We start from the raw sequence: 15,411 nt of genomic DNA, 5'->3' as shown, positions 1-15,411 counted from the left end.
ATTTCCATGAGACAGCATGCAGTAACATAACATAAGAGAAGTCAAATGTTCCTACCTAAAAAAACAAGCAGGCACATGCTGATAGCCAAGATGGAACCAGAGCTGAGTCCTACTGGTCGCCCCGCTTTTACAGGGCTTACTTCACACCATTTTCCTTTATAGCCTTCAGGACATTGGCAGACGTATTTGTCCCGAGACTGGGCCACACAGGTACCACCATTCCTACAGTTCCAGTGGCCACAGGGTGATGAGGTGCACTGTTTAAGGCCAGTCAGATTATCTGTCACTTCTACTTTTCCAGCTGGACATCTAAAGGAAGAAACCCACCGTTTGAAAAAGACAAATACATTATATACATGCTCGGTATTTGGCCAAAGATCTGAAAGCCCTCCCCAGAACAAGATTCTCAGCATGCAGTTTGAGGACCCACAGATTTAAATGGCATTGAGAAGGCTATAACTCAGCTCCCTCCTGCCCTGAACCAGATCCTTGAACCTTCTAAGGCCTGCTGTGACCAATTTAACAACTTCTTCGCGGATAAAACCTCTCGGATAAGCGAGGGTCTTAACACCGGCATTAGGGCAGAATCTAGAGTAGAGGCGTCCAGAGCCTCTGTGGACTCCATTAAACTGGATCAGTTTGAGTCGGTTAGTACCGATGATGTGGACAAGATCCTTGGAAGCGTTCAGAAGACAACCTGCTCTCTCGATCCCTGTCCCTCATGGCTAGCGGCTCAGGGGGGACCGGTGGTAACCTCATTGTTACACCGGATCATAAATACATCTTTGAGGGACGGGCAATTTCCATCCAGCTTAAAATTGGCCATTGTAAAACTGCTGCTTAAAAAGCCCTCCCTCAACCCCCTGATGCATAATAATTATAGGCCAGTTTCGCTACTGCCATTTTTGGGGAAGGTGATCGAGAGGGCGGTTGCAATCCAGCTTCAATCGATCTTGGACGAAGCGGATTATCTGGACCCATTTCAAACCGGCTTTCGGGCGGGCTACAGGGTTGAGACGGCCATGGTCGCCTTGGTCGATGATCTCCGTCTGGGCATTGACAGGGGAAGCGTGTTCCTGTTGGTGCTCTTGGACATCTCAGCGGCTTTCGATACCATAGACCATGGTATCCTTCTGGAGCGCCTGGTAGAGGTGGGAATCGGTGGCACTGCGCTCCAGTGGTTCCGATCCTACCTCTCTGGGAGGTTCAGATGGTGCAGCTGGGAGACGTGTGCTCCAATAAGAGGGCCCTTACATCTGGGATCCCTCAAGGAGCCATTCTGTCTCCCTTGCTTTTCAACATTTACATGAAACCGCTGGGAGAGATCATCCGGAGACATGGGACGCGGGGTTATCAGTACGCTGATGACACCCAAATAGTCTTCTCTATGTCTCTGACTGATGCAGTGACTGGGGATGGCATCTCTCCTCTCGTGGCCTGTCTGGAGTCGGTAATGGGCTGGATGATGGAAAACCGACTCAGTCTGAATCCAGAAAAAACGGAGGTGCTCGTGATAGTTTCCCCTGGCCCGGGGATGGCAGTGGTTCCACCTGTCCTGAATGGGATCATGCTTCCTGTGAAGGACTCCGTGTGCAGTCTGGGGGTGCTCCTTGATTCGTCGCTCAACCTTACATCTCAGGTGGATGCGACGGTCAGGAGCACCTGTTATCAGCTTCGGCTGATTCGCCAGCTGCGTCCCTACCTGGGCCAGAGGGACCTTGAAACGGTAGTACATGCTCTGGTAACCTCTTGTTTGGACTTCTGCAACGCGCTCTACATGGGGCAACCCTTGTACCACACTCGGAAGCTACAACTAGTGCAGAATATGGCAGCCAGTCCAGAGCCAGTCATATAACACCAGTGCTCAAAGATCTGCACTGGCTGCCTATTCGCTTCCAGGCACAATACAAGGTGTTGGTTATTACCTATAAAGCCCTAAATGGCTTGGGCCCAGGATACCTTGAGGACCGCTTCTCCCCATACAATCCGCCCCGCACCCTCAGAACATCTGGGCAGCAGCTATTGAGGGTTCCAGGGGCCAGACTAGCTTCCACATCTAGGAGGACTTTTACCATCTCGGCCCCGACCCTCTGGAACTCTCTGCCCATTGAGCTCCACTCGGCCACCTCCCTGGCCCAGTTCAAGAAGGAGCTGAAGACTTTCTTGTTCACACAAGCATTCCCTGACACAGGCTCCAATTAGTCTCTCCCCCCCCCCCCTATGTCAGCAGTGGCAAGCTGGCCAGAATGTTTTTAATGTATTTGTTTTAATGAATTTGCTATTTTAATTGTACTTGCTGTATATGATATACATGTTGTACACTGTCCTGGTTTATAGAAGGGTGGTATATAAATAAATTTATTATTATTATTATTATTATTATTATTATTATTATTATTATTATTATAAAATGGCCTTCCGGATCCATCTGCCAACTATGGCCCACACTTTACCCATCCCTGCCCTAGACCAACTCAAGTGTCCCCAACTGGTATTCTCCAGATGTGTTAGGATACATCTCCTATGAGCATCGGGATGATTGGTTTTATCATCCAACACATCTGTAGGATGCCAATTTGGAATGGGGATGCCCTTGACCAGGTCTGGACAACATTAGTGGTTCTTGGTCCCCAAACCTACTCTAGAACTCCCCATGGGATATCACCTTTCCCCTACTACTGCTGTGCCACCAAAATTCAGCAACATTCTAGGAAAGCCCCTTTAGCAAGCAAGAAACAAGGTTTTTGTGTCTTGTTGAAATTTGTTAATGTTGTTTGAGGGCTGCAAAAACAGCCTTGTTGGCCCACAGGCTGTGTGTTGGTCGCTCTACCCTAGACCCATGGCTGTCACAGAATCTAAAGTGGCAACAGGTACTAGTCCCAGGAAAATATGATATCGAAAAGCTAAACAGCCACACCTCCCTCCCAACCACAGAAGTACAAAGTGTTTCAGACAGAGACAGGAGGCCCACTATACCAAGAAGCAGAAAGGGACAGGATTTCTCCTTGCCCATTTGCTGCACCTTATATATGCTGTCAGTGGCTGTGCTACCTGAGGGATCATGGGGGCTACAATCCAAAAAGAGCATTTTTTTTTCAAGCAAATGCAGTGTGGCAATAGGGGAGCTTCACAGTATTGTTAAACATTCAATACTAAATAAGATACATGGATGGTTTTTCTGTTTATAAAAGCATGAAATCTTCATTGTGTCCAAAATAGAGTAGTTTTTAACACCTAATGTTGAAATATAATTTGGAAGCCGCCTTGAGTCCCACTTTGGGAGAGAGGCAGCATATAAATAAAGTAATTAAATAAATATAGTAATCACAGAGCCTGACACCACCAGTGATGCTCAGCATGGTTGTTTGTGTGTGCGCATGCTGTGTGTTTGTCTTAGGAAATAGAAGAAATTTCCTTTCAGAAAACTGGACTTTAAGTAAAAAAGAAAACAAGACCACACAAAAGTGCATACCTGCATTCATACTTCCTCCACAGATCTACGCAGTGGAAAGGATTGTAACAGGGCTGATTGCTGCAGGAGTTGGAATGGCAGCCTATGGTAATGCCCTCCTGTTCCACAATGAAGCTGTATTCAGTGCTTTTACCATCTACAAGAAGAGGCTGGCCATTCAGACGGACATCCCTCATACAGCCTGGAAGGAGATAGAAGACAGATCTAGGGGCCATTCAGATTACACTTTACCCCGGATCAGAAATCGATTCTTCCACGTGAAGTTCATATTCACCCCGAATCTGTCACAATACATTTCGAGGCATGCACAAGCGTTTCATGACAAATGCCCCTTAGCGCAGGTCATTTAGAATTGGGGCAAAAGCCGTTTCTTTTGGAAAAAACCCGGGTTCTCCGAATATGAACTTGCCCTCGATCATGATCAGGGCCAGTTCAGGGAGGGATTTAGGTCAGAGGGAGGGCAGTGGGCAGGGCATTCCCTCCCTTCATCGGGGAGGAGGAGGAGGAGGAGGAAAGAGACAGAGTAAGGATGCAAAAAAGAGGAATCTGACAGGAGGCAAATGACAAGAAGCAAAAAAGGGGGAATCGGGGTGACTGATGGGGGCTGCAGAGGGCAGTCAGAGGGAAGACAGAGGGGGGAACTGGAGAAAGTGACGGAGGAGGAGGAGGAAGTGGCAGGAGGAAGGGTCAATTCAGGACAGGTCAGAGGGAGGGCACGAATGGAGCTTACACCAGGCAGCTTTTCCTTTTTATTTTTTAAATTATGTTTGGCAAAAAATGTGCATGGTTTTTGTAATAGATATATAGATAGTTATATAGTAAGCAGGAGGAAGGGTAAATTCAGGCCAGGTCAGAGGAACAGAGCAAGCCAAGCCTCCGCTCTCCACCAGGGACCTTTCTCTTTTTATTTTATTTTTTTTAAATTATTTTTGGCAGTGTATGCGCATGGTTTTTGCTTCAGGTAGCTATATATTAGATAGAACATGGCTAGCTGATTGTCCACTTTCCCTTTCATTTCCTCACTTCCAGCAAAGGGGAAATGCTGCAAAGGGCACTTTGCAAGACTTTTTTTCCTTTGCGAATGTTATGTTTCTCTTTCCAATTTGGCAAATTGGCAAATAGATACACAGAATGCTTTTACTACTGTCTCTAAGGAATTCAGGGGTAGCCTAGGAAAAGCAAAGAATGCATGGCATCACATCCTTTTCTGGCATTCCGAGGTGAGGAATTTATTATTGTTGTTGTTGTTGTTGTTATTATTATTATTATTATTATTACTACTACTACTACTACTACTACTACTACATGTGTATGAGGCATTCTGGGATGGCAAGGAGGGAAGATACAGGATGCAGAGATGGCATTAGCTTGCATTTTGGGGTTGAAAACAGGGTCAAGGGCAGATCATAACCTGTACTGACCAAAATGCCAACACACACACACAAGAGGTTTTTAAATTTGACAAAATGTGCACATTCTGGCGCCTGGTTCTTTAAAAAAAATGGGGGGAAGCACACTTCCGATGGCCCAATGAGTGCTGGAAATGTCACCTATGACAATCCCGGAACTACATTTGATTGACAGCCAGGCACCTTCATTTTAAACCCTAATTCTCCAAGAGGCCATTCAGGGTTAAAATACCCTGACTGGTAGTCAGCACTTGTTTCCAGAGGGACTCAGGGAGAGAAACCAAAGCTTCCCAGTTCCTTCCACGCAAAAGTGCCAGTGAGAATGGGGCCCTAGGTCACCTACACAATCTTTCTTTGACTGATTTTATTTATAAGGTGTCTCCCAAAAAATAGGACTCAAGGCAGCTTGCAATTAAGCTGAACAAACACAATTAACATCAAGTGAATACAAGTATTAAAAATGGAAAACAAAGTTTTAAAAACCTCACTAGAAGAAAATGCATCACCCAGCCAGTTAAAAGTAGATGTAAGATTCAGAGTAATCAGCAGAGTGAGAGGGATTAGAAATGCAAAAAGTACAAACATTAATCATTGTTTTAATTATGACCATTGACAAATAATAGCTGGGTGGCACACAGACATTTTTGAACTGATTTAACACATGCATTGTGATTTAAAAAAAAAACCCACACTGTCCTTGTTCAAGCTAGAGAAGATAGAGTTGAACTGCTAGATGAATCTTTGTTCAGCAGTTGGAATATCCATCTTGTAAACTAGAATAGAGACAAGGGCTTTTTCACACTTAAGTGAAGCTACATGCATTTGATGAAGTGGACTATTCCATTAGAATTTACGTCACAATAAAAAAGGTAAGATATCTAAAGGCTCTTTTGCTGAATTGACACAGACATGCTGGAAACAAATTGGTCTTCCAATTGGATGTGGCACTAGGCAAGCTGTTCAAAGTAGAAATGGATGAAGATAAAGTGGCAATGAAAGACCATTCCCAACACACCACCTTTGATGTTTCTGCATTGCTGGAGAACTGGAAGCAGTGATGCAATGGTGGGAACCATTTGGTACCACTTGCATTCAACTGCCGCAGCATGGATAAGAACCAAAGTTCAGAAGCAGAGCATAATATCTGTATGCATCCACATTCACTGTTCAGTTCACAGCATCTCTGATGAAAGTGGTTAAAAGAATCCATTTTCTAGCCCAGAAGGCAACATTTTAGGAGCTAGTAGAAGTCATTTCCTGTTTCAAATTGGCATAGGACCCCCACACAATGTGATCAAAATGCACTCCACATGTCCTAAAGACATTTGGGGCATTCTGAGGCTAAAAAAAGTTTTGTTGGGGAAATTTTGCAAAAATTGTGTTTTACTCTTGGCTGGCCCAGGGGACCTCCAAACAAGGTGGAAATGTTCTCCATGCTTCCTAGAGTACATTTTGGGACATTTAGAAGCATTTCCTGGGGGTCTGCATGCTGCACTTTACCCACCCTTCATGTTTCAAAGAAGGTTTGAATAATTTCCGCTGTTTTCAAGTTTTTTGTTCAGATTCCTTTAGTCACAGCCCTTACCTTGGAAATCACTTTCTGAACGATTTGCCAAGCGGTTTCCTAGCACGATGCTTGCCAGATTGATTTTGAACTGTCCTCCTGATCTGACAATGGCTGATACCTCATGGTCCCCTCCACCATCATTAATACGCAAAGAAAATTCATTGTGATACCTCTCTAGGGTTAGTTCAGCCCACTGGCCGTTGTCTATACGCACAGTGCTCAACTGAAGCACATGATTCTTGTCTCCCAAATTGAAACTCACACCAAAATGTCCACCAATAACCTGTAAATAGACAGAAGACCATGCACTTCACATATATATTACTTTAGAAAAGATGTGTACAACTAAACATCTTAAAAAAATTAAAATGTTTCATAAATTAGAATTTCTATTACAAAGATCTCTGGTTTCCTACTGAACTAGGAGACAAAAAAAATCTCTTGTGCTTCAGTAGAATTATTACACTTTTATTGCATTTCTAATGATAATCTTTTCTTTTCTCCAGTACACACACTTTTAACCACTACATATATCTCCTCCTTCCCCTTGTACCTATTCCTTTTAATGGGACCCCTCTGATCTTTATAAAAATGTAACAAAAACAGAGACAATCTTGCAATTTCCTGTTTTCTTACCCCAGTTTTGAGTTCACTGATTAATCTCTATTTCAGATACATTTCTAATAATATTTCACAAGTAAATATATATTTGCATTGTTCTGTTCATGTAAAGAACTTTGATGGGCACCATCAAGGATAGGCACCTGTCAAGGATAGGCACCTGTGACTCTCAAAATATGGGTCGATCAGCTCTTCTCAGCCCTAGCCATAGTCCAGTGTAACCAATGGTGAGGGATAATAGGAGATGCAATACAAAATCATCTCGAGCTACAGTACAAAGAGTTACCCAGTCCCACCCTTGACTTGGTCAACCCTAGCCAACATCCATTGCTGACTACTAGTTTTCATGTCAGTGTGATGATGAAACTGCTTTGGGGTTTAGTTTAAACTTAGAGGGGCGATCCAAGGTGCTTAAACCTGTCTCCAAACTGAAATCTGGAGCAGATCCACATATACCCTGAGATGGAAACCATAAGCAGCTCTGCCTGTGTTACCTGTCTTACATTGGTTATAAACCTAGATACATTTTATGTTTGTCCTCTCCATTTGATAACCTGTAGGCTGCCCTAACCCCTGTCAAAAAGGGGTAGATGACTTTCAGTGCTGTTCTTGCCTCAAGCTTCCCAGAGGCAGCTTTTAAGAAGGTAGAATGATGCTTGCATGCATTAAAATTAATAAATCATCCCAAATATCAGTGTATTTTCATCAGAAAGTAGTAAACACATTTTGATTTTGGTGGATCCAACTGTTCTGTTGTTTGCATGACCACTTTTCTTTTCTTTTTTTTTAAAGTAACATTGCTCCCACCCATCTACCCCCAACCCAAGTTCTCTTACAGTTCAGGCTTAACAGAGGCTTTCAGATATTGTTTCAGGATATGGTCTGTTTTAGGAAAATAATATTTTTCCTGGGTTTTTTGTTTGGGTTCCACCTTGGATTGACCCCAAAGTGCATCATGATATGCACACAAACACACACATAGAGCACCTGTTAAATGTTTACCTCCACTCTGATGAATCCACTCCCATCTGTAGATGCCATACTGAGAAGAGTACTAGATGACATTCTGGTGCGCACTGAGAGTCGAACGTGTGTGTTGTAAGCATTAAATACACTTTTCAACTCATAAAGAATCCAGCTATCCTTTCCAAATGTCCATTCTGGGAGAGCTGGATGTAAAGAACACACCAAAGTAAAGCTGTTTAATAATCTGGTCTCCTTCCTCCATTTCTTATTCACCCACTGTGCATTTACATGAGGGATAGGCAACTAGTTTTCTGCACAAGGATTTGGGAGGAGAAGTACACTTGATTCCCCCAAATGCCAAAAAAAGGAAAAAGAGAAAAAGGAAAGGAAAGGAAAAAAAGAAATGTAAGTTAATGGAAAACTGCTTCTGATTTTAAAAATAGGGGGTTTACAACATTTAAAACAGTACATGGCAGCGTTGCAATGCAACCCATTTAAAAGGTGAGAAAGGCTGCTCCAGCTGGTCTTTCAGTTGCAGTTGTGGTTCACTCACACACACTTTTTTGACCAGGAAAAGGGTGCCCAAAGAGTCTGCAGTGGTGGAGGGTTGCAAAAACAACATGTGTATGTACCCAATGTAACGTTTTGCCCAGTTTTATTTATATGCTTATCATTTCCCTAGGAAAATCTTGCATGAAAATTTCTCAGTTGTCCCACAGTGCAGCTTTCTAGTTGGGTAAAATAAATATGCAGTTCTAATAACTTACAGTTCTGAAATATTATAAAAAAAGTAATGTACTGTATTGAGATCCAGCATAGCATAGACCAAGTTCAAATCCCAGCTCAGCCATGAAACCTGCTGGGTGACTTTGAGCAAGTCACACTCTCTCAGCCTCAAGGGAAGACAATAGGACGCTGCCTCTGAAAAATCTTGCTGAGAAAACCCCATGATAAGGTTACCTTAGGGTTGCCATGGGTCGGAAGCAATTTGAAGGCACACAACAACAATGTATTAATAACATTACTAATTAGTATCAGCTGATCTTAAAGTAACATGCAGTGAGTAACACTTTACTTGAAAGAAAAAAGCAACTCCAACACATTCCATTTTAATCTTTGAAGTTCCTAAGTTCCTGCCCAATAAATACATACATACATACATACATACATACCAGAGTCCTCTGCTTGCTTTTCTCCTTTATCTAAAAATTCCTATTCCTGAAAACTAAGTAATGAAAGCATTATATATTTGATCTAGCTTGTCATAATTTATTCTGGCATCTTTCTGGTTAGTCTCAGCTAGAATACACCCATTCAATCAATTGCTGAACACTGAGTCCATGTAGGTAAATCCCACTTATTCAGTGAGTTTACTCTAGTCAGACCTAACAGCAGAATTTAGGCCTTTATTTTTTTTTTTCCTGAAGAATTTCAACTACAGAGTCTTGATTGGTGGGGCAAGAATAGTGCAAAGATACAACCATAGTTGTAAAAATAACCAGTCCAACAATATTATCCCAGGTCTACCTCACAATGAATCTACTGTCAAATGATCTTTGACATCTGCTGTCAACGCATTTCCTCTACATTCCCCCACCACAGTGCAAACTGTACCTTTGTCACATCTTGATCCCATGTAGCCAATGAAACAGTCACAGTTAAAAGAGCCCCAGTCACCAATGCATTTGCCATGGGTGCCGCAAGAGGGTACCCCACCTTTCTGGCACAGTCCATCTGTCAGAGAACAGCCTGGTGCACTGTTTATAGACTCTGCAGGGTGCTCCAAATTGTATACCTGTGCATACAGAGAATATATGCAAAAAGAATCAAGGTAAACAACTAGAGTTAGATTAAGCTGAGAAGTGGGGTGCATGTCTTTTTCATGCTCTCACCTGGCTATCGATGACGATATTCCGAATGCAACCAACGAACCCTCTGAAATGCTTCTGGGATGTATGGTAGGGCTGGGCCTTCTTTACCCCACCCAGCTGGAGAGGCTGGTGGACATTCAGAAATCTAGCAACAGAAAGAGAACTTAGAGAAGTGGCAAACAAAAGCTAACTTACCGTTGAGACTAAATGTGCAAAGCTATTTTTTGATAGTGTGGATGAGTACCCACACTGTTCAATTTTTACTAGGCTTGTTTGTCCACCTAATCATTGGTTCTAAGAATATCTAATGCCTAGATATAATGCCAGCTTGAGAGGCAGGGTCATGTAGTGGTTTAACTATTGGACTAGGACACTGGGAGATCAAGGTTAAAATCTTGTTCAGCCATGGAAACCCATTGGGTGATGTTGGGCAAGTCACACGCTTTTAGCCTAAGAGAAATGCAAGGGCAAACCCCCTCTAAACACATTCTGTCAAGAAACCCCCATGATAGGTTTACCTTAGGGTTGCCATAAGTCGGAAATGACTTGAAGACACACAACAACAAAGATATAGTGCTCATTATTTAATGGACAAAATTTACTGCTCATCATTCCAGTTCATAATCTAATCACTAAATTATGTGATGACTGAACATAGGAACATAGAAAGTTGCCTCATACACAATACCACTTGTCTGTCCAGGCCAGTACTGTATTGTCAACTTTGACTGGCAATAGCTGTCTTGGTATGTATCCGCACTGCAGAATTGACGCAATTTGACACCACTTTAATTGCGATGACTCTTATCCTACAGAATCTTGGGATTTGTATTTTGTTGAGGTACCAGAGCTCTTTGACAGACCAGGCTGAATACCTAACCAAAATACAAATCCCAGGATTCTACAATTAAAGTGGTCTCCCAGAAGATATATAAAGGCTTAATTTCCATACAATTGTTAAGTCTACACAGTTGCTAATATGATGGAAGATGTGTGATGCCTTACATGAAACGTGAAGACAATATATAAATTATGTGCCTAGAGACAATGAGAAGTCTATCTTCTTTGCTAAGGGCACTGTGTGTATTTATATTATTTTATTTATATTCTATGTCCATTTTAATAAAGCAGCCTAGAAGAACATTAAGCTACCTGCTCATCTCCCATGTTAAAATATACTGAAATTCCCTGCCTAAGTGGAATGTTGATGCTAAATCTGCCTGCTTGAACTAGTGGTGTCACTAGGGATGTGGGGAGTACAGACTGCACCAGGTGACACTGTAAGGGTGGTGACACTGCTCCTCCTCAAACATCTGTCTGTTGGCAGTGGCATTCACCTGCATCCCATTAAAATGCTGAAGAGGTGGGGTGAGTGGGGTGAGGCTTAGTGAGAGGAGAAAGAAGAGGTCTGATTTTTTAAATTTTTAAATTTAATTTTTTAATTTTTTTTAAAAAAATTCTTTTAAAATACCACAATTTTACCCAGTTTTCACTTCAACCACATGAAATTATATATATGTTTATGTAAATGCATTTAGGTTGTGCATATGATATTGTAATTTAAAAGTATAATTTTAATTTTGCTAGTTGTTCATACTACAACTATTGCCATTACATTCAGTAGTATACACGAATTAAGATTAATGAGTAACATTAGTACAAAAAAATGACTAAGGATTCTGTATGGCATACTATAGGAGGAAATCAAGGCATGTGTATGAGAGAGAGACATCATGGGTGACACCAAACTTCATGACGCCACTGGTTTGGACTGTATCATTGCTTACACATTGGGAGCCCAGGTAACAAGGAGGTGATGATGGGAACCTCCAAACAGAAACAGGTTAACTGACAAATAACAAAGTGCCCTCAGTACCTCAGTATTAGACTTCACCACCGAATCAAAGGCTGCCTTTAACTATGTTGTCACTAACTCACATGGCTCAGAACCAACAAATAAAATCTACTCCTTTGAAGACCCATCCATCTGAATTGGATTAATCCACCTGAAACTTGAGTTGAATAATCTATGCAGTAAAGCTTTAATTTCAAGGGCGTACCTTTCACTTCCTGGAGTTTCAGAAGACACTTTACAGACATAATGATCCACTTTTGAAACATCCTTTAGGGCAACATCATCATTCATAATAGAAACATTTGCACAGTGGTCCAAGATCAGCTGTACTTTCTAAAATGGAAAATATATTCATTTTGACTGTGGCTAGTAGAGGAGTATCATCATCATCATCATTAAACATCATCATTATTTCTATCCTCTCCCCAGGAAAAATACAAGGGCCCAAGTAGGATCCAGTTACAGATTTCTTGACACTGGCCATGCTGACAGGCAGATTCTAAGAACTGTAATCCAAAAGATGACCTTCTCAAACTCTTATTTGGTTGTTATATAGTATATCTAACAACCAAATAAGAGCTTGAGAAGGTCATCTTTTGGATGATATATTTTAGATATATTTTTTCATTTAGATATATAGGCACATAAATATACACAGGAGGGAGGGAGAGGGAGAGAGAGAGAGAGAGACATACACAAAGGAAATTTAGATGCTAAAATTCAAAACTTTGAGAGTAATTTTTTGGTAGATCTTATACTCGCCTTTCCATCGCTTATTATTTTTATGTTATGCCAGCGACGATCAGCCACATTCACCTTCTCCGACAGCCTCAAGAACAATGCCCCAGAGCCATGGTTTAATGTTAGCGATGGAACACCCCCAGAAAGCTCTGTTTAAGAAGAAAAACAAGGGAGAAAAAACAGGTTAGATGGTTTCCCTTCCTGGCATAACTATTATGCTTTTTCCCTGACTTGGCACTTTTAATGTACACTTATCATAAAACTAATATATGGCATTAACTTAATGCATTATCCTACAGCCAGCAAAATTCTGATTGGTAGAGGAAGATGCATTAAACAGTTTCATCTTAGAAAATGTATGTTGAAAAAAGAACCCTGAGATTTTAACCTAGTGCAATGAAGTCCTCCACTTCCCCTGGCTTCACACGTGCTACTGGCCCATTGTAAAGCAAAAGACCATCCGCCATTTCAGTAATGAAATCCAAGGAGATTCGGCTCTGGAAGCATGGTTTGATGGGTGGGAACCAAGCATATCCATGTCCTCGGAATGTATGCTGTGTCTGTTGGCATTCTGGCCCATTAAAAGCATTTGGGCACTTGCAGCTGTAGAAATAAATGGAAGGTGTTGTTGTAATTGCTCTTTCATCCTTTATCTAAACATGCATTGAGAGTCAGTATGGTGTTGAGCTGTGATTGGGGTGACCATCACCTTGACAGTTTCCAAACATTAGAAGTAACATCAAAAAATAAAAACTGGAGAGCTCCCTACATTGTTAGGTACTAAAATAATAATCTAAAAGATTTTAAAATAATTTTATTCTGAAGTTAACAGGCCCACTAATTTTTATATTGAAGTGTCTAGTCTAGGAAGAAATAAGGTACAAAGTTATGACAAAGATAGGGTTGCCATAACCCGGTTGCAACCGGGTTTTCCCCGGTTTTGGCTGCACCTGCCCGGTCATGGCACAGGTGCAGCCAAAAACCAGGAAAAGCCCGGTTGCAGCGAGGTTGCTGGGCAACCCTGGGGCCTCGCTGCCCTCCTCCTCCTCCACCGTGCATGGTCGCGTGGAGGAAAAGGAGGGCAGCGAGGCCTGGTGCGGAGGAGGCTGCAGGGAGGCGGCGCCTCTTGGGCGCAGCCACGCCAACCTCCCCGCCTCCCTGCAGCCTCCTCCCTCCTTCCTGGCCTCCGCAGGGGCCAGGAAGGAGGAGAGGCCCCGATCCTGGCCTCCGATCGTGGTGAGGCCCGGGGCCCAGGCGGGGAGGGAAAGCCTCCTTAAGTGGAGGCTTTCCCTCGCTGCTTGGCCTCCGCTCCCCGCCGCGATTGCCAGGGAAAATGTAGGACAGAATTTTCAAATGTAGGGCACATGTTTGTGTGTCCTACATTTGAAAATTTTGTCCTACATTTTTCCCGGTTTTGAGGTCTGGCGCTATGGCAACCCTAGACAAAGAACTAGCCCTGAAGAGGAAAGCTCATTCTTGTTTGGTTGTTAGATGTCATGGGAGTTAAATTTAACCAGAGATTTCACTTTAGGCAAGCCAGGACTGCCATCTAGTGGTCTGAAAAATATATGAACAAAATGCATGAAAAAACTCTATCTCATGTTTTGTGTACACATGAGAAGGCTGTGTGCTTACAATGATGTGCACATTATTATGCACTTGTGATATATATTTGACAAGCAATAATGTGTGTTTAAAAAGCATAGATTTCTTTCCATGGGGCAAATGGTGTGACCCTTTGTAGCAATTTTGTTGCTGTTGTCAGGTGCCTTCAAGTCAACCCTGACTTCCAGAAACCCTATCTTAGGGTTTTCTTAGCAAGATTTCTTCAGAGAAGGTTTGCCATTGCCTTACTCTAAGGCTGAGAGTGTGCAACTTGTCTAAGATCACCCAGTGGGTTTTCACAGTTGAGCAAAAATCGAACCCTTGTCCCCAGGAACCCTACTTCAATGCTCAAACCACTACACTACCTTGGCTATCTCCATAGAAGCTAACCAAATGTAAATGCTTCTTAAGTACAAAGTAAAGTATAACTGTTCCAATTTATGGACAGCAGTGCAATTTGACAACACATCTACTAAGTGGAGCTTCTATGGAATAAATGCAAATGTCAACATTGCATCAAGAAATCCCTGACTCGCTGCAACTGATCTCATTGACTAAGATCACCGCTATGATCTTTGGAATAGCAGTATATAAATAAAACAAACAAACAAACAAAAAAGTTTAGGTAAACCATCATCTCTCAGCCACAGCCCCTCACCTGCAGCCCAGGGAGTGTAATACCAACCTACCAAATTTGTATGTGCTTGGCCTAAAACAAAGCATTACAGCACAGGGACGTTGCCAAGGGGGGGGGTCTTGGGGTCCAGACCCCCCTTCCATTAGAAAAATGAATGGTGTGTGCTGCTGCGCTGCTGCACCCAAGCCCCATTATAATGGTGGCACTTAGTCTTGACCCCCCCTTCCTAAAATCCTAGCTACGTCCCTGTCTAGCAGATGTTTAATCCCTCAGAGGTAAGTTCTGGTCAAGGATCCAATCAGTCTGAAAGAGCAGCTTATGATGCTGATAGTGTTAAGGCTTAGTGGGTAGATATGAAAATAGGTTTCAGTTAATTAGGAAAGGAAAAAGGCTTTTTTCTTTCTCCCTACAAAAATAAAATATTGCAATGTGGAATGCTCATGTCCATTTTCTCAGTTAGCCAGACATACCATTCCCTAGAATATACCATTCTATTCCCTAGAATATACCATTCTACTTCCCATTCCCATTTTTCAAAGAATCCATTTTTCTTCAACAGTTATTCAGAGATATGTGTCCCTGGAGAAGTCGTCATTCTAGCTAGCCTGTTCTGGGAATTCCACCTTCTTCACATGGATTATTTGGTTGATACTCATTTTTCCTTTGG

At 42.3% G+C, this 15,411-nt stretch overlaps 1 protein-coding gene across 1 annotated transcript in view; it reads right to left on the bottom strand.

Moving 5' to 3' along the window:
* The window catches only part of LOC121929147 (neural-cadherin-like), a 73,351-nt gene that overhangs the window by 4,975 nt on the left and 52,965 nt on the right, over positions 1-15,411 (bottom strand). The window contains 9 exon segments of the mRNA XM_042464457.1: positions 56-309; positions 3,473-3,653; positions 6,467-6,731; positions 8,072-8,238; positions 9,650-9,830; positions 9,928-10,051; positions 11,967-12,094; positions 12,524-12,651; positions 12,891-13,105. Coding sequence (XP_042320391.1) covers positions 56-309; positions 3,473-3,653; positions 6,467-6,731; positions 8,072-8,238; positions 9,650-9,830; positions 9,928-10,051; positions 11,967-12,094; positions 12,524-12,651; positions 12,891-13,105 — 1,643 coding nt within the window.

The sequence above is a fragment of the Sceloporus undulatus genome, chromosome 4 (genome assembly GCF_019175285.1).
Source record: "Sceloporus undulatus isolate JIND9_A2432 ecotype Alabama chromosome 4, SceUnd_v1.1, whole genome shotgun sequence".
Lineage (NCBI taxonomy): Eukaryota > Metazoa > Chordata > Lepidosauria > Squamata > Phrynosomatidae > Sceloporus > Sceloporus undulatus.
This window is presented reverse-complemented; position numbering and strand designations above follow the sequence as displayed.